Here is a 21,974-nt window from a genome sequence, read left to right on the forward strand (position 1 = left end):
CTACTCGACAGTGGGAAGGAGGGTGGGTTCTGAATGGATATGCAGGCAACACATCTCGAAGAACAACAGTTACAAAGGTGGTAACCCTGTTTTCTCTTCGATACTGCTCATCATCCATCCAGTTAAGGTGGATTTCCGCCTTACGCTAGAACAGCGGAAAGGGGTCGGAGACTGAGACGTCCCGCGACAGCCTGGAGGTACCGCCACTCCCAAGGCCATGCGTTCGCTTCTCAGACTTTGTAACTCACACGACTGGTGTAGGGCTGCTACTGTAAATAGACCCGATGAACCGAGATCCGCGGCCGGCAACGTCCCCTTGAGAAGGCCAGTGCGCCACGGAAGGCCGCTGCACCCGCAAGCATTTGCGCCCTGGTGGCTGGCGCGTTAGCGTCCCGAGCGGGAACATGAAGGCTAAGCGCGTAGCACGTGTGATCAGGCCGTGACCCAAGAGGGAATCCTCTGGAGGAACAGGTAGAACCTCATGCGCTCCGCAATGGCCCACACCAGAGCTGTTGCACGTGGGGCGGGGAGACCCTTCGGGGGGGGGGGAAGGGGTTTGGGCCTTTCCACATAGAAAGCTAGTGCTCTGCGCACATCAAGGTGTGTTGACTGCTGTTCCTTCGGAGAAGATGCGGCTTTCGGGCACAAGACCACCGGAGAGAAAATTGTCGGGGCTAAGTCTGGAAGTTGCAGACACCACTTAGGAGGAATGCCGGTAGGGTCGCAGTTGTACTACTCGTCTTCTATGGGAAGACAGTTAGCGGAGGTTCACAGGGGCGAGGGGGGGAGGGGTGAGGGCTTCTTGAAATTCTTCGAGACCGCTGCTGCTGCGGTGATCTGCCACCAAGAACACCGTCTTCCACAAGCGGTTAGAAACAGCGTAACAAGTCGCAAGCGGCCTCCAGGCAGTACATAAGTCTGTTGGCCAAGTTCAGGTCCAGAAGGGCTGGCGTGTGATACGATGCGGGAGGGATAAGTACGCTCCAGGCCCTCTATGAAGCTAATACTGGGTGAGAAACACCGGTATCTAACCTTCCGGAGGAGGTGCATATCGCTGCCAGTGCACCTTAAGGGAGGAAGTCGCCAGGCCCTCCTGCTAGTGCCAGAGGTGTTCTAAGTATGTCGGATGACGCCGTGTAAGGAGAGGCTCGTGCGTGCTGCACCAGGCCGTTGAAGCGTGTCCATTTGGCCCACATATCCGGTCGGGGGTGGAAGCCTTTCCTGCTACTCGGAGGTCGCTGCACCGATGGAACCGCGGCAACTCATCAGCGTTCACCATGCAGGAGCCATGCCGTAGAGGTGGAGGCGATCGCAGGTCTGGGTGGCAAACGAGTCTCCCTGGTGGTCCTCCCTTTGTGAATCAGTCTGGGACACAGGAGGGGAATTTGAAGGGCTACCGACAGCATCAGGGCGTGGTGTTACCAGGGTTGCCGGGGCCACGCAGGCACCAATCAAGATAAAATGCGCGACCTGTCCCTGCGGAGCTTTTGAGCAGGACCCTGTGCCCCAAGGAACGTAGGAAAGGCATAAGCCTAGGCGGTGGTTCAGGGCAGGTGGAACGCGTCCTGTCAGCGATCCGGGGGAGAGGCCCTGGAATTGGAGCAGACTCCTGGCACTTTCGTGTTCGAGGGGAGGCGAAGAGGTCTACGGAGGGGAAACCCCCACCTCTGGAAGACAGGAGTAATGATGTCCGGCCGGATCGACCACTCTTTAGAGGAGGGACTGCTCAGCCGATCCGCGCAGGGCTGTTCCGGACTCCTGGGAGAAGGGATTGCCACCAGATTCCACCTGGAGGCTATACAGAAGTCCCAAGTTGAATAGCCTCCGACACCAGGGGAGCGAGCGGGTCCTCCTTGCTTGTGCTTAACATGGCCGTTGTTTGGTCCGTAGCGGAGCACCGGCATGAAGGTGCTGTTGGAATGTCTGTTGCAGGCTAGCGACGGGGCTCTCAGCTCTCGGACATTGATATGGAGGGTTGAGCTCGTCGCGACCAACAGCCCTGGTCTGCAGCGACCTAGATGGGGCTCCCCAGCCGAGGGATGACGCGTCCGTCGTAAGGGTTAAGTGACGGTTGCTGGTTATGAATGACATTTCCCGCACCAACAGAGCGATCCAACACCAGTCGAGGGAGCGTAGGGGCCTGGAGGGATCGTGAGCGCACGTCCATGGAGTCGCCTGGCGGGTGGAAGACCGAGTGGAGCCCGTCTAAGGGCGCTGCGTGCCTGCAAACTTAGGTGACATATGTGCATGCATGCCTATGCCCCAGAAGAGCGAGGCAGGTGCGATGCTGAGTTATATGACGGTTTGGCAGCGCTGGTGTGTTTTGAGTGAAGGATCGCCAGGAAGCGGGTTGCGGTAAGTAGGCTCTGGCGAGGGAGGGAGTCCAGGGGTCGCTCCTGATGAGTCCAGGTCTCTGTGTTGGAATGAGAGTGGACTTTTCTGCATTGAGGGAGGCGGCCCAACGCCCGAAGAGGTCCGTGATCCGGAAACTGATGCTGATTTGGGCCTTGCAGGAGCCTTTGGATGAGCCAGTCGGTCAGTCGGGTAGACATGTATCTTTTGCCTGCGAAGGTGGCGGCGGCGACTGCCATGCTTTTTGTTTAAAGACCGCTTGCGGGCCGTTAGGACAGGCCAAGGGAGGGACAGCGAATTGAAGTGGTGTTGGAGTGATTGTGAACGAAGGTACTTCCTAAGATGCAGGGGGAGTCGCTACGTGGAAGTACGCGTCCTTCTGTCAGGGCGGTCGTACCAGTCTCCAGGATCCAAGGCTTGATAATAGTTCCCAGGAGCCCATGCGGAACTTCCAACTTTGCGTGGCCACTTGTTGAGTCCCCGCGAAGTCAGAAATCGGTCAGCAGCCGTCCCTTGGACTGAGGGGTTGGAGAATAGCGGGAGTAAATTCCCCTTCCCCCTCTAGGTAGCGGGAATTCCTCTATGGCATCTGCGAGTGAGAGGATTGCACTCGTGCCAGAGTTTGCGTCGTGAAGGTGGTTCCCTGATAGAGGACGGTAAGGGGTGGGCAGGCGGATGAAGCAAATGGAGGTGATCTGTTCCGCCAGTGCGTTAGTAAACAGGTCCCGCGCCATTGTCATGGTATCTCGGTTCCGGCATATAGTAGTACCTACCGGCCTGCGAGGAGGCTAGCTCCTGAACCAGCCGGTCCAGGAGCCGCAAACGGTGGGCACCAAAGTGCCAATGATCGAGCAGCTTGGAGGTCTTCGGGACCGGTGCGGTACGGGTCGAGTACCACGAGCCGACCGGGACCTAGCGACCAGCTCCTGTGCCGGTCAGAGTCTGACCGGGCTCGCCTTATGCGAGATCGGCTCCTCTGTGACGCCGGTCCCATGCAGCGTTGCCGGGAGCTGACCAGTGCCGCGATCGGGACGGGGAGTGAGAGAGGACTGGCGTGTGTGTGAGCGGTATGCCGCACGCGCGTGCGGTGCCCGAGCGAAAGCCGAGATGTGGGAGCGGCGACCAGGGGAGGCGGCCTCAAGCGGTGGCCTCCGGAAGCTGACAGGCGCTGTGGTAAGAGCGGCTTGCCTCTGGTGAGTCGCGATGGACCGGCGGTGCCGAGGCACAGGCCGTGCCAGGTTCCGTCGGGCATGAGGTCTCTTGCCGCTGAAAAGTCTCCGGCGTCGCAGGCAAGGTTTAGCTCGACACGCGGCTGCCGGGGAGCTTCCCAGGCGCCGGACTCGACGGCCCTCGTGGGGCTGGAGTCAACGGGGCCGGTTTAGGCGCCGCCGCACCGAGGCGGTGCGGCGGTCTGCTTGGTTGCAGTCTCTGCCTGCGGTGCGGGCGTGAGAGGAGCCCGTCCGAGCTTAGCCGACTCGACTCGAGAGAGGGGCGGCGTGGGGTCTCCTCGGCGTCGCTGCGCCCGGTGCCGAGGAGCCTTCGCGGTGCTGACCGGTGCTCGGTGCCGAGGGGCGGCGTCACTCACTGGGCTAGTACTCGGTGCCGGCGAGGGTGTAATGCCGCTTCCATAAGGAGCTGCCGGAGTCTGCGTCCGTTCCTTCTCGTGCGCAGCTAAATGCCTTGCAAATGGGGCACTTAGAAGATAAGTGCAATTCCCACAGGCACTTAAGCAGGAGTCGTGGGATCTCCTGTCGGCCTGGCCTATTGCAGGCCAAACACTGCTTAAAGCCCGGCGAGCCAGGCATGGCTACGTACTGGGCGGGTAGGGGAAGAGCCCCACCCCGCGAAACTATTACTACAACTATAACTTTAAACTGTCAATAAACTAATTAACTATGTAAAACAAGAACGATTAGTAACAAAGAACAAAAACGAGCGAATTAGCTAGGGAAATGCGGAGGTCAGGTAATTGCACTCCACTTTCCAACGCGACATGGGCGGTAGAAGGAACTGAAGGGTGGCTGGATCGGCTGGGTATTTATGCGTGCCATGGTGCGCCCTCGGGCGCCCACCGACCGCTGGAGTGTTTGCTAGGGTAAAAGTTTCTCCGACGGCTGTGCACGCGGCGCGCACACACCTAACTGGAATGGATATGAGCAATCACTCGAAGAAGAAACAGTAGAAGCAAAGAAAAATTAGGAAACAGTCTCAGCAACAACAAAATTAAAAATTTTAAGTGTTTAATACAAACTTATTTTTTATGATACTCTCAGCATGTTTCAAACCAAAGTCATAAGCCTTGAAATCATAATTTACTGAATAATCATCAAGTGGTTTCTTCTCACCCAAATAATGTCTCCTAAACAGGAGATATAGCAGAAAGAGGTTTTAAATGGAAAATATTTGGGAAGGGTCCTGATTTCTTTTCCAACTGAAAACATAAAAGTTACCATAAGAACAGCCATACTGGTTCAGAACCAAAGGTCCATCTAGCCCTGTGTCCTGTCTTCCAGCAGTGGCCAATTCCAGGTGCCGTAGCAGGAACGAACAGAACAGGTAATTATCAAGTGATCCATCCCGTCGCCCATTCCCAATTCCTGGCAAAATCCCTGGCCATCCATGAACCTATTCTCCATTAATTTAACTACTGCATATACTCATTCATAAGCTGAATTTTTTCAGTAAAAAGGAAGCATCAGAGAAGGGGATTGGCTTATGAACGAGTATAAAGAGGGAGAGGTGGGACACAGCTCCTCCACCCAACAGAGTGAGCAAGGAGAGGCAGCACAGCCAGCAGAGCCAGAAGGGAAGAGGCGGAGCCAGAGTCTCTCCATTTCTGGCCACACTGCTCTCTCCCCAGCATCCAAGGCAGCTGCAGCTCCGGGGCTAGCAGGCTGTGGCCACGCCACCCGGTCTGGACTGCCAGAGCAGGCTGCAGCCAGGCCAAAGACATCTTTCCCTTGCCCTGCCCCAGGTAAGGTGGGAAGGTATCGGATGGGGAGAGAGTGGGGGTCCCAGGCTAGGGGTGGGGTCATGTCTGGGGTGGTCACAGGGGTTACTCCCCAGACCCCCAGCTTCTCTTCGCCCCCCAAAAAATTTTCACCACTAGTTGCTGTCCTGGCCCATCAGGAAAGGCAGCTTGCGGGCCGGGACACTTTGTTTACTTAGATTTACCTCCATGCCTGCAGACGCTCGAGTTAAATAAATCGTCTCGGCCTGCCAGCAGCTTATCCTGATGGCCTCAGAGCCAAAGTTTGCCACCCAACCCCTGAATTATAGGGTCGACTTATGAATGGGTCATAAAAATTTTCCATTTTTACTTATCCATCTTGGGGAGGGAAGGGGCTTATAAACGAACCAGCTTATGATGGAGTTATTTTTTGAATCCTGTTATAGTCTTGGCCTTCATAACATAACATGGCAGGGGGGAGGCAGGGATAGCTCAGTGGTTTGAGCTTCGGCCTGCTAAACCCAGGGTTGTGAGTTCAATCCTTAAGGAGGCCAGTTGGGGACTGGTCCTGCTTTGAGCAGAGGGTTGGACTAGATGATCTCCTGAGGTCCCTTCCAACTCTAATAATCTATGATTTAACAGCCTCTGGCAAAGACTTTCACAGGTTGACTGTGCATCATGTGAAAAAATACTTCCTTTTGTTTGTTTTAAACCTTCTGCCTATTAATTTCATTTGGTGACCCCCTAGTTCTTGTGTTATGAGAAGGAGTAAATAACATTTCCTTAGTTACTTTCTCCATGCCAGTCATGATTTTATATCCCCCCTTATCTCTTTTCCAAAGAGAAAACTCCCGCTTTTATTAATCTCTTCTCATCTCCTCTTCACATTCCAGATTTGAAAGAGAAAAGGAAAGTGCTTTATTGGTACATTTTGGAAAGATTAAGAAGGGCAAGGAAACTAATTCTACATACACATTTTGTCAGAAATTGAGCCAGAATTCATCACCACAGGTCCTGCAGCCATAAGATAAAAATACATTACATCAGCATAAGATACACTTTATCCAAAAATAGTACCACAATATTTCCAATGTAACTACAGTACTCTGATAATATTGTGGAAAGCAGTGACTTCACACCTGGCAACTTGTAGTTCAGAAGCAGAACTCTAATCCTGGAACAGGTTTAATTTTCATCCTCTATCTGAAATCCATAAAAGTCCACAAAGGAGTTTCAGCATACACGCTGTTGCTGCTACAGAAGTCAGGTATTTAACTAAATTTTATTCTAAAACTGTTGGATGAAAGGAATTCAAACACTTTCCAAGACAATGGTACCAGAAAATAATAAAACCACGGGCTAAACCTGAATTTAATGTTAATGGGAATTATTTGTGGTAAATAATTGTATGAAACCAAATCAATGGCCAGAGTAGCTAATATCACATCATATATAAGTGATGGAACTACAGCAAAAATTCAGTGTCATGGAAAGTAAGTGCAGAGCAAATAATACTCCACAAAACACAAAGCCCCGGTACAAGAGTCTGTGATAAAGAGTAAGCTAATAAGCCACCTTTTGGAGGGGCTGAAAAACCGAAATCCTAACAACTTATAGTAATTAATGATTCCATTGAACTTTTGTAAGGCTGAGGATGTTAATCTGTGCCTAGGCCTGAATTCATATTCTATCTATTTAAGTCCTCATATTGTTTCAACTGGATTCAGAAGTCTTCACCTCCTGAACTACTTGTTCAGTGTTCATGTGTTATGTTTCACTACAGCAGGGGTCAGCAACCTATCAGAAGTGGTGTGCCAAGTCTTCATTTATTCACTGTAATTTAAGGATTCACGTGCCAGTAATACATTTTAACATAGAAAGAGACCTTCTAAAAATAAGTCTATAATATATAACTAAACTATTGTTGTGTGTAAAGTAAATAAGGTTTTTAAAATGTTTAAGAAGCTTCATTTAAAATTAAATTAAAATGCAGAGTCTCCTGGACTGGTGGCCAGGACCCAGGCAGTGTGAGTGCCACTGAAATTCAGCTGGAGTGCTGCCTTCGGCACGTGTGCCATAGGTTGCCTACCCCTGCACTACAGCAATCCATTTGAATGGCAGGTGAGCAATATATATCCACTTTACTTTTTAAGCCTAAAAATAAAAATTCTTTGCTTGCATTTACAACCAAATGGGTCCCAGAACATGTTCTAGGTACATGCTGAGCACCCATGAAGCACATGTATGCCACCACTACCTCATGTCTTCAGCACCACTGTCTAAAGGCACACCTACACTGCAGGGACTATACAGCTAGGACAGCATAACCTCGTAGCACAGATACAGCCCACACCAATTAAAGGGTTTTGTCCATCCACATAAGAGCTCCACCACTCAAAGTGACAGTAGCTATATTGACGGAATTATTCTCCTGTGGACCTAGCTGCAGCTACACTGGGATTAAGGTCAGCATAGCTACATTGCTCAAGGGCGTGGAGTTTTCACACCCATCACTGATGTAACTATGGGCTTGTCTACACTACCGTGCAGGGTCAATCTAAGATACGCAACTTCAGCTACTTGAACAGCATAGCTGAAGTCGACATACTTAGATCTGCTTACCGTAGTGTCTTCGCTGCAGTAAGTCGACAGCTGATACTCTCCCATTGACTCCGGTTGCACTCCTTGTTCTGGTGGAGTACTGGAGTTGACGGGAGAGCTCTCGGCAGTCGATTTATTGCGTCTATACTAGATGCAATAAATCGACCCTAGCTGGATCGATCGTTACCTGCCAATCCAGTGGGTAGTGTAGATAAGCCCTATATCAGCCTAAAATTTAAGTGCAGACCAGACCTAACTGACAGGAAGTTTACTCAACCTGATTTCAGAGGTGAGAATAAGTGTCCTTTTCCTGAAGAGAAGGAAACGGAGTGAGAAGAACATCTTTTCCAGCAGTAGAAAATGAGATGGGGAAAGTAAAGAAATGAAGACCTCCCTCCACTAGCTGAAAGAAAACCCCTGCTAGAATCTATAGGGTGGGAGGAAGGTGGAGAAAGAAGAGAGGAGGAAAAAACATTTCTACTGGAGAGAACTTTAAGAAGTTGTATGGAAAGCAATGCATGAGAAAGATCTCGTCATGTTGATAAAAAAGAACTATGAGATGGAAGCAGAAAGGCAGATTAAGATGACAGTGTCCTTTTTAAAAGCCTTTAAAGTCACGTGTTCCACTATGGGGTAAGGGGATAAGAGTGCTTTACATCCCTCAGCAGCAATCTTGTCATTGCTCCAAGGTAAAATGAGAGGATAAACAAAAGCACCCAAAGTACAAAAACAGTTAGGTATTCATATGGAATTTAAAAGGTATTTAAATATGATACAAAGAAAATATTTCTCCCCAAACATATGATACATAATTTATCTATGGAACTCACTAACACAAGATACCAAGACAAAAAAATTTAGAAGGTTTAAAAAAAATTAGACACTGATACAAATCAGGAGAATGTCTAGTTATATTTGATTTTTTTTCCCCTAAGGGAAATAAACCTACATGTTTCAGTGCCTAAGCCAAACTCAAACTTACAGTTTATAAAAGAAATTTCTCCTGTCGCTGGTTATTCCATATGCATGTGCTACTTGCCACTGTCAGAAATAGGATACTGCATTAGATAGAACACTGTTCTGATCAGACGTGGCAATATCCATGTTCCCAATCAAACAGGAGAGGCTCATCAATGGCTATTAGCCAGGATGGGCAGGAATCGTGTCACTAGCCTCTTTGCCAAAAGATGGGAATGAGCAACAGGGGATGGATCACTTGATGATTACCTGTTCTGTTCCTTCCTTCTGGGGCACCTGGCATTGGCCACTGTCGGAAGACGGGATACTGGGCTAGATGGACCTTTGATGAGACTAAGGGTAACTGAATTAAGATGCAACACACATGGTCCTTAGTTTTCATGCATCTTCAACCTTTCCTGTCATCAAAGGGTGCAGTCAGAAATAGTCTACTTTGTCAGCTCTTTGTCATTTAGTGATTTTTAGACCACAAAATAACCTCTGAGAGGCCTTAATCCTAGCTTGTTGGAACCCATCTGAAATTGAATCTACCAATCTTGGAGGCTGGAAGTGCACAACACCCATGGGTTCAGCTTTCTGAAGAGGAGATGACCAATTTACAGGATGATACGGAATACGTCAACCCAAGGAAGAGGAGTTAGGATTCCATGAAGATTAAGCTGTTTAAGAGAGGTTCTTTTTACTCTAATTGAACAGCTGACCTGGACCCTTAATCTGAAAGATGGAGATCTTGGAGAACAAAAAGAAGCTTTTAAGGACATGGCTAAACATCCCGGTCATGCTAAACCACAGGAGCCTTAGCAGCTCAATGCCCTGGCGCAGGACTCTCTTTTTTAATCATTGTTATTCCAAAAGAGCGTCCAACATCTCCAGGTAGATGAGACCACTCTCAAAATAGATTTCCAATGACCCATAAAGATTCAAATGGACTGTAAAGCAGGGATTATGCTCAGCTGTTTATTCAGCCTAAATGACTATGGCTCTATTAAGGTACATACAGAAACTGTCATCAGGGAATATTTTTCATTTAGATTTCTTTTAGGTTAGGATATACCCTTTGTAATCAGTCTCTTTGCCTACCGAGTCCTGTGGCTGCACACAGTCTGGTGAGCTGATCTCTAGAATTGCCTTAGCTGGAGGACAATATACCTCCGATTAGGATGGCAGATCTAGTGTAGCTTTGCCAGATCCTCCCCCTGGGGCCAACCCCTTCAGAAGCAAAGTAACAATGGGGCTAAGTTCTAGGACTACATTCCTTACAGACATACAAGGAAACTGCCGTTCACTGGTGTCAAATTCTCCTGGATCGCCCAGCCCAGCTCATTCCAGGGCAAAAAGATCAGTCCAGTGGAGGAAAAGGTGCCAATTCCCCTAGCCCCAACGCTACATGAAGAGCTGTGAATCTATATGCTCTATCCTCTAATCAGGTGACCATTCCAGGCTTTTGCAAAAGAAGGGCCATTATTATGACTGATCACTGGGTGCTACAAATATGTCTCAGGTACTCAGTAGTCTTTGCATAGATAAGAGCTCTTTTCTTCTCTATTTCCCCTGAAAGGTCCGTTCAAAAACAAGTCTGTACGCAGTACATGATAGATTACTCGATTTGAAAAAAATGTAGTAGTATGATTCCAGCCTTCTCAGGCAGGCGCTGTGGCTGAACTCTCTCTCACTGCGTCTAGTGGTTCCTGCCCCTTCTCAACCTAAAATCAGTTTCCTGCTCCAGGTGCCATTCAGGAAGTCATTACTCTCTAATGATCAGAAGGATGTTTAATCTCATTCATTCCAAACATGATTATTTATCTGTAGCACTGAAAGTGTGCCAGGCACTTTACAAACACAAACAGCCAAAGCCCTTCCCCAAAGGGCTTACGGTCTAAACAGTTCCTTTGTGGGAACAATAGCAGTTCAGATCTCTTCCCTTTAAGCTAACCACAATACTCCACACCTTTTCCAAAGGGAAGGTGGTTCTTGCTGTGGTCCTCTGCAGGGCAAGGCTTTTTGTCCACTTGTCTCTAGCTGACTGAATGAGGGCAAAGTCTGAACAGCATGGTTCAAACCTTCTAGAAGTGAACAGCTAGCAACGGAGCCAAGAGACGTTGGGGGCTCTCTTTTCTGAGAATTTTACTGCTTGGAGTTTTGATTCTTCTCCCTCACCTCCACAAATTATTGCTCAAGATGCTTCTAGTTGAGTTGGTTCGACCAGTTAAACCTTTGAAAAAGGGTTTTTTTTCCCCCCCACCTCACTCTGCTAATTCTTGGGCACACTGGAGAAAGTACCATTATTAAATGTTATCCAACTACATTGGTGCTCGTTTTGCCTCTATTTCATGCTTCTGAGAGGGCTGATAAGTAAAGCTTCATTCTTTATAGCACTATTACTTTGCTACTGCACAATAAAAAGGGCAGAGAATTTCACAAAGAAAACAACTCAAGGGACCCTAATTTATCAAGTCTCTGTTTTTCTTGATAAAAAACCCGGTCCCAGTTTTCTGAAGTGCTGAGGCGCTCCAACTAAAGTCAAAGGAAGTATAGGTAACCAGCACCTCAAAAAAAAATAAATAAATAAATAAATAAAAAAAGACACTGTCTTTACATTGTTAAAATGACAGGAAATTTTCTAAATCCCAAATTTTCATGAGAGGGAATGAAAGGTCCCTGCTTCTTGCAGCTATAGAGGGTGCCAAATAAAAATTCACAGTGGCCATAAACTGATGCAAAAAAAACAAACAAACAAACAAAAAAAAACCCACTCTGAGCTCCCAAGCTGTATCAAGGTATAGTGATCTGGTTTGGAATCACGGCACCTTCCCGCTTCCAGCATCTGAACGACACACCAGGCTTTTCACCAAGGTCATTGCTCCAAGACCTAGACAGTGCCTAGCCCCTCTCATCTTATTAAGTCTATGACTTGTAAATGTGCCTGGCAGGGTTGGTTGGTTGGTTGGTTTTTGTAGTGTCTGGAAAAAATATAAATGTTGTGTTTTGTTTTTGCCATATCTGCAGTTAACCAAAAACCCACTACTCCCAGAGTTGCAATGACATCACTGATGCTACTATGTCAAATGGAACTAAAGATGTTAAGCCATGTTAAGTAAGTTCTCTTGGAAACTCAGGAAGGCAATATCTGTCAAATGAAAAAGCAAAAAAGCCGTTGAGAGAAACTGAAGAGTAAAAAAAAAACACAACTGTTTTGGAAGTATGTGACTGGAGTCTTTTAAATAAAGAATAAAGTGAATTTAAAAGCAAAACAAGGCGGAAAACACGTTAATTAAAATGATTTTGTTTTCCTAATAACCAAGTAAAATTTAGCATATATTTGGCAAGTATCTTATGGAACATGACTGTGGTCATATTATTGAAAGCCATATTCTGAATTGGCTATTTTGACTGTGAGTAACGTTACACCTGTAAATCAGCTCCCACGGGTAGATATCTGGGCTGTCAAACAAAAAGGAAAATCGCTATGCCTTTTTAAATAACAAAACAAAGATGGATTTATACAACTCTAAGGATTTCTCTTCCACTAAACTAACTACTGATTCCACTTTTTTCCATTCCGCGGACTTCATCACAGAATGATCCTTTCATGGATCAATAACCCTCCCCAACAATCTAGCTAAAGGGATGGAGAAAGGCTCTGTGGGTCTCTGATGGTTTCCCAGCGATGATTTAAGAACCAGTGGACTAAAAGATTATTCTGAAGAGACAGGAATCCCTCTCTTCCTCCCCTAATTTTTCAGCTTAATAACTGAATTGGAAGCCTTAAATCTATCTTCAAATTTAAATTTCTAAATTAAGCTTTAGCTTGAAAAGTCCTCCACCACTTCCACATTTAGCTGGGATGGCAGAGAAAATTACTGTTTCCATTACAAATGCCACTGCTACCTCTCTTGCAGTGGCATGTCAAAGTATTACTTTGGTTACCCAGCCCCAGTTTTCAAGAGACAGTAAAGCAACTTTTTTTTGTGTGATTTTTTTTAATTGCTTTTCATTAAAAGTTGCCTGACATTTTTTTCAGGCTATACTTGACACAAAAAAATGCAAGGCGATTTTTAACTTAAAATGTAGGTCAGAAAGTTGAGTGCTTAAGCTGTACAGCTCAGGACTGGGGGGAAAGTTAAGTAAATTGGAGTAAAGAGGAGGAAAAAGTGACAGTTCTGAACTACTGCCATCATTCCATCTCCCAGTGAACCCAGCTGCCCTATCAGCAGCAATTTTTGGCTTATTATTACTTTTAACTCTCAGCAGAAAAAGGTTCTTAAGTTAGTATTTAACAGAAAGTAAGAATTAAACCAGTCACTGAGCCATGAATTGCTACAGACAGGACAGCCAAACTCATGGGAAATCAGAGGAATTAGATGTCCAAAGTAATTTAAAAGGTTTTTTAAATGACGTACAAAATTTTGAATATATTTTATTACAGATAAGGGGCCAATTTTAGCATTGAGGTAAATGACAGTGGAAGTAGGTCATTAAAAGTTGTGCAGACTGAAGTACCATACCTTGCACCCAAATTGTCATTAGAAAGCTATTGGTGTATTTCTGAGGAGCTGAAGGTGCCTAGTCTTCATTATCGTACCTCAAAAAGCACTTAAGTTGTGAATCAGCTGCCTATGAAGCACAGACTGCTGTGGTTTATTGCTATAATCGACTATAATGTTTAACTGCTAAAAATCAGATTAGGTTTGTACCTTAAGTGAAGCTAGTGGATGTTCTGGACCAAGTAAACTCCAATGAAAGGAAGCCAAATCTTCATCAGGAAGAATGTGATTACCTAGAATATACAACATGCAGAACTTTTAAAAAAAGTACACCTTTAAAAATCAAACACTTTGCATAAATTGATTCTGCAGCAAAACTGTGATGCAGCAAAGCAGATTTGCAGTTAAACCCATATACATATAGGTTTATCCTAGGGGGCAGGGGAGGAATTAAGTTTGTAAACAAATCTATTATTTCATAAAGCCTAATTTAAAAACTGTTACCTACCTTTCGTAACTGTTGTTCTTTGAGATGTGTTGCTTATGTCCATTTCATTCTAGGTGGGCAAGCACGCATGTGCGCGGTTGGAGATTTTTGCCTTAGCAGAATCCCTAAGGCCAGTTATGGCCCCCCCTTGAATGCCACGCTCATGCAGCAGTATATTAGGCGCCGCTGGCCATATGCCCTCTCACTCAGTTCCTTCTTGCCAGCAATGGAGGGGTGGGAGGGCAGGTAATGGAACAGACATGAGCAACACATCTCGAAGAACAACAGTTACAAAAGGTAGGTAACTCTGAGTGCTTGCTCATATCAATTCCATTCTAGGTGACTAATAAGCAGCATCAATGGAGGTGGGCTCAGAGTTCACAGTCTTGCAGCTTGCAGGACTGCTCTGCCAAAGCCAGTGTTGTCTCGAGCTTGTTGGGTAAGCACATAATCAGACGGGAACACATGGACAGACGACCAGATCTCTTGGATTGATACCTGTGCCAAGAAGGCTGCTGACAACGCTTGTACCCTACTCAAGTGTGCTGTCACGATCACCAGCGGAGATGCCCTCACCAGCTTATAGCAGTAGCAGATGCAGGCCGTGATCCAGGATGAAATCCTCTGCGCAGACACTGGGCGACCTTTCATTCTGTCTGCCACTGCAGTGAACATCACTGACTCATGGAATGGCTTTGTTCTATCTGCGTAGAAGGTCAGGGCTCTCCTGATGTTCAGGGTGAGTAGCCTGCGCTCCTCATCTGACATGTGAGGCTTTGGAAAGAAGATGGGTAAGTATATGTCCTGGCCTGTATGAAATTGGGAAACGACCTTGGGAAGAAACACTGGGTGCAGTCACAGCTGGACCTTATCTTTGTAGAAGACCGTATAGGGCAGCTCCGAAGTAAGTGCCCTAATCTCGGACACCTTGTGGCCCAACATTATCATGACCAGGAATAAAACCTTCCAGGAGAGAAGTAGGAGAGAGCAAGCCCAAGGAAGGCTCCATGGAGCCTTGACAGCATGACATTCAGGTCCCCAGAGAGGACAGGATCCTGGATGCGTGGGTAGAAACGCCCCAGACCTGTCAAAAACCTTTGTAATCAGGTTGCTGTCATGTCATGAGCGAAGACCAACCTGCCTTGGAACAGAGGAAGAAAAGCCGAGATAGCAGTCATATGGACCTTGATCGATGACCAGGACAAACCTTGGTGTTTGAGGTGTAGCAGATAATCAAGGATCTCCTGCAGTGGGCCCTGCTCGGCCCGAACACACCATTTCAGGGCCCAGCACATGAACCTTTTCCATTTGGCCAGGTAAGTCACTCTGGTGGAGGGCTTCCTGCTACCCAGCAAGACCTGCTGGACACCTGCCAAGCAAGCTCACCCATCTTCACTTAGCCATGCAGTTGCCAAGTCATCAAGCGCAGCGTCACCTGGTTCGGATGCAAAAGGCTGCCATGGTTCTGAGACAGCAGATCTGGACAGAGGGGCAGCTGCAGCACAGCAGCTACTGAAAGGCTCAGCAACGTGCTGAACCATTGCTTGCAAGAACACACAGGGGCTATTAGGATAATTCTCACCCTGTCTTGCTTGATCTTCACAAGGACCCTGTGAATCAATGGCACTGGCAGGAAGGCATACATCAGAACCCCCGACCAAGGAACGATAAAGGCATCTGACAAGGAGCCCTTGTCTATCCCACAGATAAAACAGAACATGTGGCATTTTCTGTTCTGCCTGGACATGAACAGGTCCACCTTGGGAATCCCCCATCTCTGGAAGATTATGCTGACCACCTCTGGATGGAAAGGCCACTTGTGGCAAGATGAGAAAGCCTGTTGAGGAAATCCACCAGGCCATTCCTGATTCCAGAAAAGTGTGCAGCTATCAGATGAATTGCATGCTCCACATAAAAATCCAAAAGGCAGAGAGATTCTTAACAAAGGGCCAAAAACTGGCATCATCCTGCCACTTGATATAATATATCGCAGTAGTGTTGTCTGTCAGGACCTGCACCACCTTGCCCTTGAGGTGGGACAAGAAAGCCTGGCAGGCCAGGTGAATCGCTATGAGCTTCCCGATGTTGATGTGAAGGGACAGGTCTTCCCGCAACCAGCAGCCCTGGGGGCTCAGCTCGCCCAGGTGGGCTCCCCTGCCCAGGTCCAAAGCATCAGAGACCAGGGTCAGCGACAGGGATGGGGTCACAAAGAGAACTCCCTCCAACACCAACTTAGGGTCCAACCACCAATCAAAGGATGTAGATCGACTCTAGCCACACTTTCAGAGGCCAGAGGTGGAGCTTAGCATGGTTGACCACCTACATACATACAGCCATGTGACCTAACAGCCACAGGCAGGTGTGAGCCGTGGTGAGATGGTGGTTCTTCACATGGAAGATCAGGTCCCACGTGGCCTGAAGACAGGCTTCCAGAAGGAAGGCTCTGGCTCGCGTGGAGTCAAGAACTATCCCAATGCACTCTATTCATTGGACAGCCGTTAAGGAGGATATTTTTTCGCTTATTAACAGGCCCAGGTTGCAGCAGGTGGAATGGACCAGATTGAGGCTTCTCTGCACTTGCTCCCAAGACCTACCCTTGATGAGCCAGTTATCGAAGTACAGGAAGACCTGGACCCCTCGATGTCTCGGGTAAGCAGCCACTGGCATCATACATTTTGTGAACACCCTTGGGACTGATGAGAGGCCAAAGGGCAGAGCCATAAATTGAAAATGGCATGCACCCACTATGAAATGAGAGGAAATATCAGTGACCTTAGAAAATGGAAATATGCATCTTCTAGTTGAGGACGGCGTACCAGTCTCCCAGATCCAGGGCGGGGACGATGGAGGCCAAGGAGACTATGCAAAACTTAAACTTTTTGAGAGACTTGTTGAGGCAACGCAGGTCCAGAATGGATCTGAGGCCCCCTTTTGCTCTCAGGATTAGGAAGTAGAGGGAATAGAACCCTTTCCCTTCATGTCCTGAGAGACCTCTTCCACCGCCCGCAGATGCAGGAGGTTCTTGATCTCTTGGACAAGGAGTTGCTTATGAGAAGGGTCCTTGAAGAGAGATGGAGAAAAAGGGGGTTGAGAGAGAGAGGCAGTCGAAAATTGCAAGTATAGCCCCAAGATACTATGTCCAGCACCCAGCAGTCGGAGGTGACCTGCGACCAGGCAGAATTGTAGAGATGAAGACAATTCAGGAAAGAACATGGTGGATCCAGGGAACTGACTGGGGCATCACTCTTGAGAGCACCTTCAAAACGAGCGCTTCTGGACCCCGGGATGCATCGCAAGACTGAGCTGTGCGGGTAAGTGGGAGGAGGAAAGACAGTGATGACTAAAGCTCGTGTCTTTATCCCTTCTCCCTGCAGACCCCTGATGAGGCTGCTAAGGCCTTGGCAATGGGGTGGAAGAATTGCTTCCGTGCAGACTGTGGCATATGCATGCTCAGCGAGCAAAGGGTGGCCTGAGGGTCCTTTAACCCATGCAGCCTCCCATCAGTCTGCTCTGAAAAGAGACCGTTCCCATCTAATGGGAGATCCTGGATAGAGGTCTTCATCTCTTGGGACAGGCCGGCGATCTGAAGCCAGGAGCTGTGCCTCATGACCACCGCAACCATCCTAGCTGCCAAGTCCACCATGTCCCATGCCATCTGGAGAGAGCACCTAGCTGCCGCAGTGCCCTCCTCCACCAGGTTGCCAAATTCCTGGGCCAGACCCTGAGGGAGAGACTCCTTGAACTTATGGAGGGAGCCCCATAAGTTAAAATTGTATCTGCCCAAGAGGGCCTGATGGTTTGCCACCAGGAATTGCGGGCGGCTGTTGAATAAATTTCTCTCTCAAAAAGGTCCAGTCCTTTGGCCTCTATTTTTGGGAGCTGAACTGGGGAGGGATAGCTCAGTGGTTTGAGCATGGGCCTGCTAAACCCAGGGTTCTGAGTTCAGTCGTTGAGGAGGTCACTTAGGAATCTGGGGCAAAAATCAGTACTTGGGCCTGCTAGTGGAGGCAGGGGGCTGGACTCGATGACTCACAGACTTTAAGGTCAGAAGGGACCATTATGATCATCTAGTCTGACCTCCTTTCAAAGTCCCTTTCAGTTCTAGGAGATAGGATATCTCCATTATTTTTAGTGTGCCCCTGCTTTTCATTGGTTACCGAGATAACAAGTGAGCCCAAAGGTGGAGGGATATAAAGGTACTCAAACTCTTTAGCCTGGACAAAGTACCTCTTTTCGGCCCTTTTGGAGGTAGGAGGGATGGACAATGGGGTTTGCCAGAGGGCCATGGCAATTTTCAGGACCCCATCGTGCACTGGTAGTGCAACACACGCCAGGATAAAGGCTGAGAGGACACTGAACAAAATGTCCACCTGCTCGGCCGTCTCCTTCACCTGTAGGCCAAAATTCTCGGCCACCCGTCAAAGCACGGCCTGGTTTTCCTTAAATTCATCCAGGAGGCTGATCCTCAAGGGTACCGTGACTGCCTCATCTGGGGATGAGGACGACAACTGTACCACCGGTGGAGGCTCAAGTGCATCATCCCCAATGGGGAAGGGGGATTTTGGGGTGGGTGCTGTCTCCACTACCCTGACCTCCGAGCGAGTCTCATGCACCAAGCCCGGTGCAGTCAGTGCTGCCAGCTGTTGCTCCAAGCAGATGAGTGGTGCAAAGGGGGCATCATCATCACCAGCATGCCCCACGCACTCTAATATGGCCACTGGCCATGCTGCCAAGGCAGCACTGTAAACGTTGACACGGCCTCAAGTACCCATTCACGCCGATGAGGTCTTGGCGAAGGGCTGAACTGCCCTTCTGTGCTAGAGGAATCCCCTTCCGGCGACTACGGTGGAGCCATCGACCCCCGTGTCTGCCTGCTGTCCGTCGCCACCAGACCACCAGTATTTGGAGTGAGGATTGGTGCCAGTATCGAGAGGACCAATGCCAGGTGGACTGTGGCGAGCCCCAGAGGATCTGGTCTGCGACACCTGAGATTCGCAGTGCAGAGATCGAGAGCGCTGCATTGTCTTGGGGGGATTGGTGGGGCTCCACTGCCCCCAAAGGGGCCTTAGCAGCTGGCCTGCCCTCATAGGGAGCCTTTGTTACTTCCTGCAGCACACGTGGTGTCAGCAGAAGTTTCTGCTCTCTCAGTGCCGGGGGAGCTTGGGAAGGCATTGATGCCATCAGAAGTTTGGGTCCCCTTCTGCTCCTGGGAGTCAGTGGTGGATCCTTTAAGGGGCAAAGGGTGACCGAACTGAATCCTTTGCCCAATGCCCCAGGGCCTTTCTTGCCTGGTGCTGGGAAGCCGTGCTTCTTCATTTTCTCTCTGGGCACTGGTGGTGGGGAGCGGTGCTAGGGGTGTGCTGTACACCTAGGCCAAAGTACTAGGGGAGTCTTGGTGGGACGCCTCAGAAGTCCAACAAAAGGGCAGCCCCCATAAGGAGAGCCCGCAAACGAATATCCTGCTGTTTCTCAGTCCTGAGTCGAAATTTTTTTATAAATACAACTTTTGTCCTTCCCATGTGATTCCCCCAAGCGTCATGCAGCTGCTGTGGGGGTGGGGGGTCACTTACAGGCATAAGCCTGTTACAGTCCTCAGAGGGCTTAAACTCTGGAAACCAAGGCATGGCCCGCCTGGGACAAAGTCCTCGCTGGGATTCTAATTTCTAACTACACTTAACTGCTTAACACTAACTACTATAAACAACTATTTACAAGGCCCTAAGGCTCAAAGTCAGAAGAGAGGAAACCTCTAGCCCTTCCTATGCAAGGAAAGGCACTCTGACTAACCATCACAGGTAGTAAGAAGGAACTGAGAGGGAGTAGGCCCGGCAATGCCTGATATCCCGACACATAAGCACGGCACTCAAAGGGCCCTACTGATACCGCTAAGGAAAAAATCTCCGACAACCATGCACGTGGGCATGAACACACCTAGAATGGAATTGACATGAACAAGCAGTCGAAGAAGAAAATGTTGTTACAGAAGGACAATTATTTCAAAACCTGAAGGTTCTATATTAAGAGCAAAATATTAACTCTGCATTTCCATATCAAGTCCAACCTTAGCTTTGAGTTTTCAGATTAATGTATTGGATCATGAGATTAATGTAATTATATTATCTAAGTTTTAACAGCTGAAGTGTTGTAAATTTTTTCTGAAATAAATAATCTGTATATACTATTCTAAACCTGTCTTTAAGTTTTATATCTGGAGTCACTACAATTCAGAACACAGAAAGAGCTGGAGTTCATGTGGCAGATGCAGCCTCTACAGAAGTTAATAAGATATCTTCTTAAAGCTTCAGCTGAAGACACTTAACCTTGTCTCCCATCCTGGCTGTTTCTTTCTGAACTCCATGTGACGCACTTGGGTATCTAACAAACTCTGCAGTCATCTCCCAGGTTTAGTTAATGCTCCTCAAATGACTTCAAGCTAAAACAGACACTTTCCAAAAATAATTGAATACCAATTCACTGATGCCAGTAGAAAAAAACAAATCTGAAGTAACTGGGCAAAGCCATTTTGAGACAAACCTGCTGAAAACCATTGGGAAACTTTTGAAATATTGAGGACTGTTCTTTTTAAAAGCTCTCATGTTTTCCAGTGGCCTACCCAATTAGCTTTGAAAACCTTTCCAACAGAAGTTTGACCCTCAGCAAACAATACGCATGAGAAATATCAGGCAAACTGGCTTAGTCTGCCAATGCTGAGTGAACAAGAGGTTAACATAAAATCCTACTTTCAAAAACGTATCTAAGCCACCATCTGAAACTATTCTCTCCCCATATTTTCATTATATTTGCTAATTTTAATATGAGCTAATTTTAAGATAGGTTATTAAGCAATGCAGTTCTACTAATTATTTAGTAAATACTACCTCAAGTCAATTGGTTAGCCTGGGAATGAAAAGGGCTGGCAAGTTAATGACTAAGCTACGTGGTCATTTACCACTTAAATCACTTTAGCAAAGTGGAAAATTATTTAAATAATTTTGATTTTCCAAAGCATAGTACATTGCAATCAGACAAAAAAAGGATTGAAGAAATGGGAGGAAACATCTTGAATAAAGCAAGAACATGATTCACTGGTGACAGCATCTGAAAATGGATTTTACAAAGCATGAGAAGAAATCCTAACAGACTCAATTAAATTTAACTATCATAATGTAGCAAAGTATTTTTTCATATTCAATACGTTTGTAAAAAGCTACAGACAGTCTCTAGTGCAGTCAATATATTTAAAGCACGATTTTTCAAACTTTTTCATTGCTTCGACATTTAGGGTATGTCCACATTACAGTTTCCATAGAAGCACCGCTACAGCACTACAGCTATGCCTCTGTAATGCCATAATATAGACGCTTCTTACACTGACAGAAAGGGTTTTCCCATTACCACCACTCTGAGTGGCTGTAGTTAGGTCAACGGAAGAATTCTTCTATCAACCTAACTGTATCTACATTGGGAGTTAGGTCAACTTAACTATGGTGCAGAATTTCTCATAGCCCTGAGCAATGCAGCTAGGTCAAACTAATTTTTCAGTGTACATCAGCCCTTAGCCCTTCCTTCCCATTCACAAATCACATATAGCTGTGGCAACCACAGCAACTGTTTACAAGGAAAATTAATATTAGGAAAGTAATGTATTTTAGCTGACTTGAGGGAAACCAGTACCTTGCTGTTAGTCACCCTCTCCACACCACTAGAGGATGCCCCCTGGATCACAGTTTGAGGACTGCCAACTTTAACAACAACTGCAGAGACAAAAGCAGTTCAAAATTCTTCAAACTAATTGAATGGAATATCTCACTCCTTAGCTGAATGGACAAACTATTTAGTCAACATGCCCATTCGAATCCTTCACTTCCTGCTGAGACTGCCATCAAGGAGAGAAATGATATTGTGTGTCCTCATGTGGCCATTAAGAACACAACTAATATTAAACAGTTTTCACAGAGCAATTACTTCATCACTACAGACCTCTAGGTCACCGGAGCCCAGTTTAAGTAAGGATTAGTAAACCTCAACTCAAGGCTGAAAAAGCCACTCAACGTGGACAAGTAGGAAGCTTTCCTGGGTGATTCCCATCAACTTCAGCAGGATCTAAGATTTCATTTTTAAA

The 21,974-nt window shown here is 47.3% G+C and overlaps 1 protein-coding gene across 3 annotated transcripts in view; it reads right to left on the minus strand.

Annotated features, from left to right (window-relative positions):
- Positions 1 to 21,974, minus strand: part of FAM120A (family with sequence similarity 120 member A) — a 128,932-nt gene that overhangs the window by 94,273 nt on the left and 12,685 nt on the right. For all 3 annotated transcript variants that reach the window (XM_032799578.2, XM_032799587.2, XM_075073219.1), the window contains exon 3: positions 13,576 to 13,658. In XM_032799578.2, coding sequence (XP_032655469.1) covers positions 13,576 to 13,658 — 83 coding nt within the window. The remainder of the gene's footprint in view (positions 1 to 13,575; positions 13,659 to 21,974) is intronic.

This window comes from Chelonoidis abingdonii, chromosome 17 (assembly GCF_003597395.2).
Source record: "Chelonoidis abingdonii isolate Lonesome George chromosome 17, CheloAbing_2.0, whole genome shotgun sequence".
Lineage (NCBI taxonomy): Eukaryota > Metazoa > Chordata > Testudines > Testudinidae > Chelonoidis > Chelonoidis abingdonii.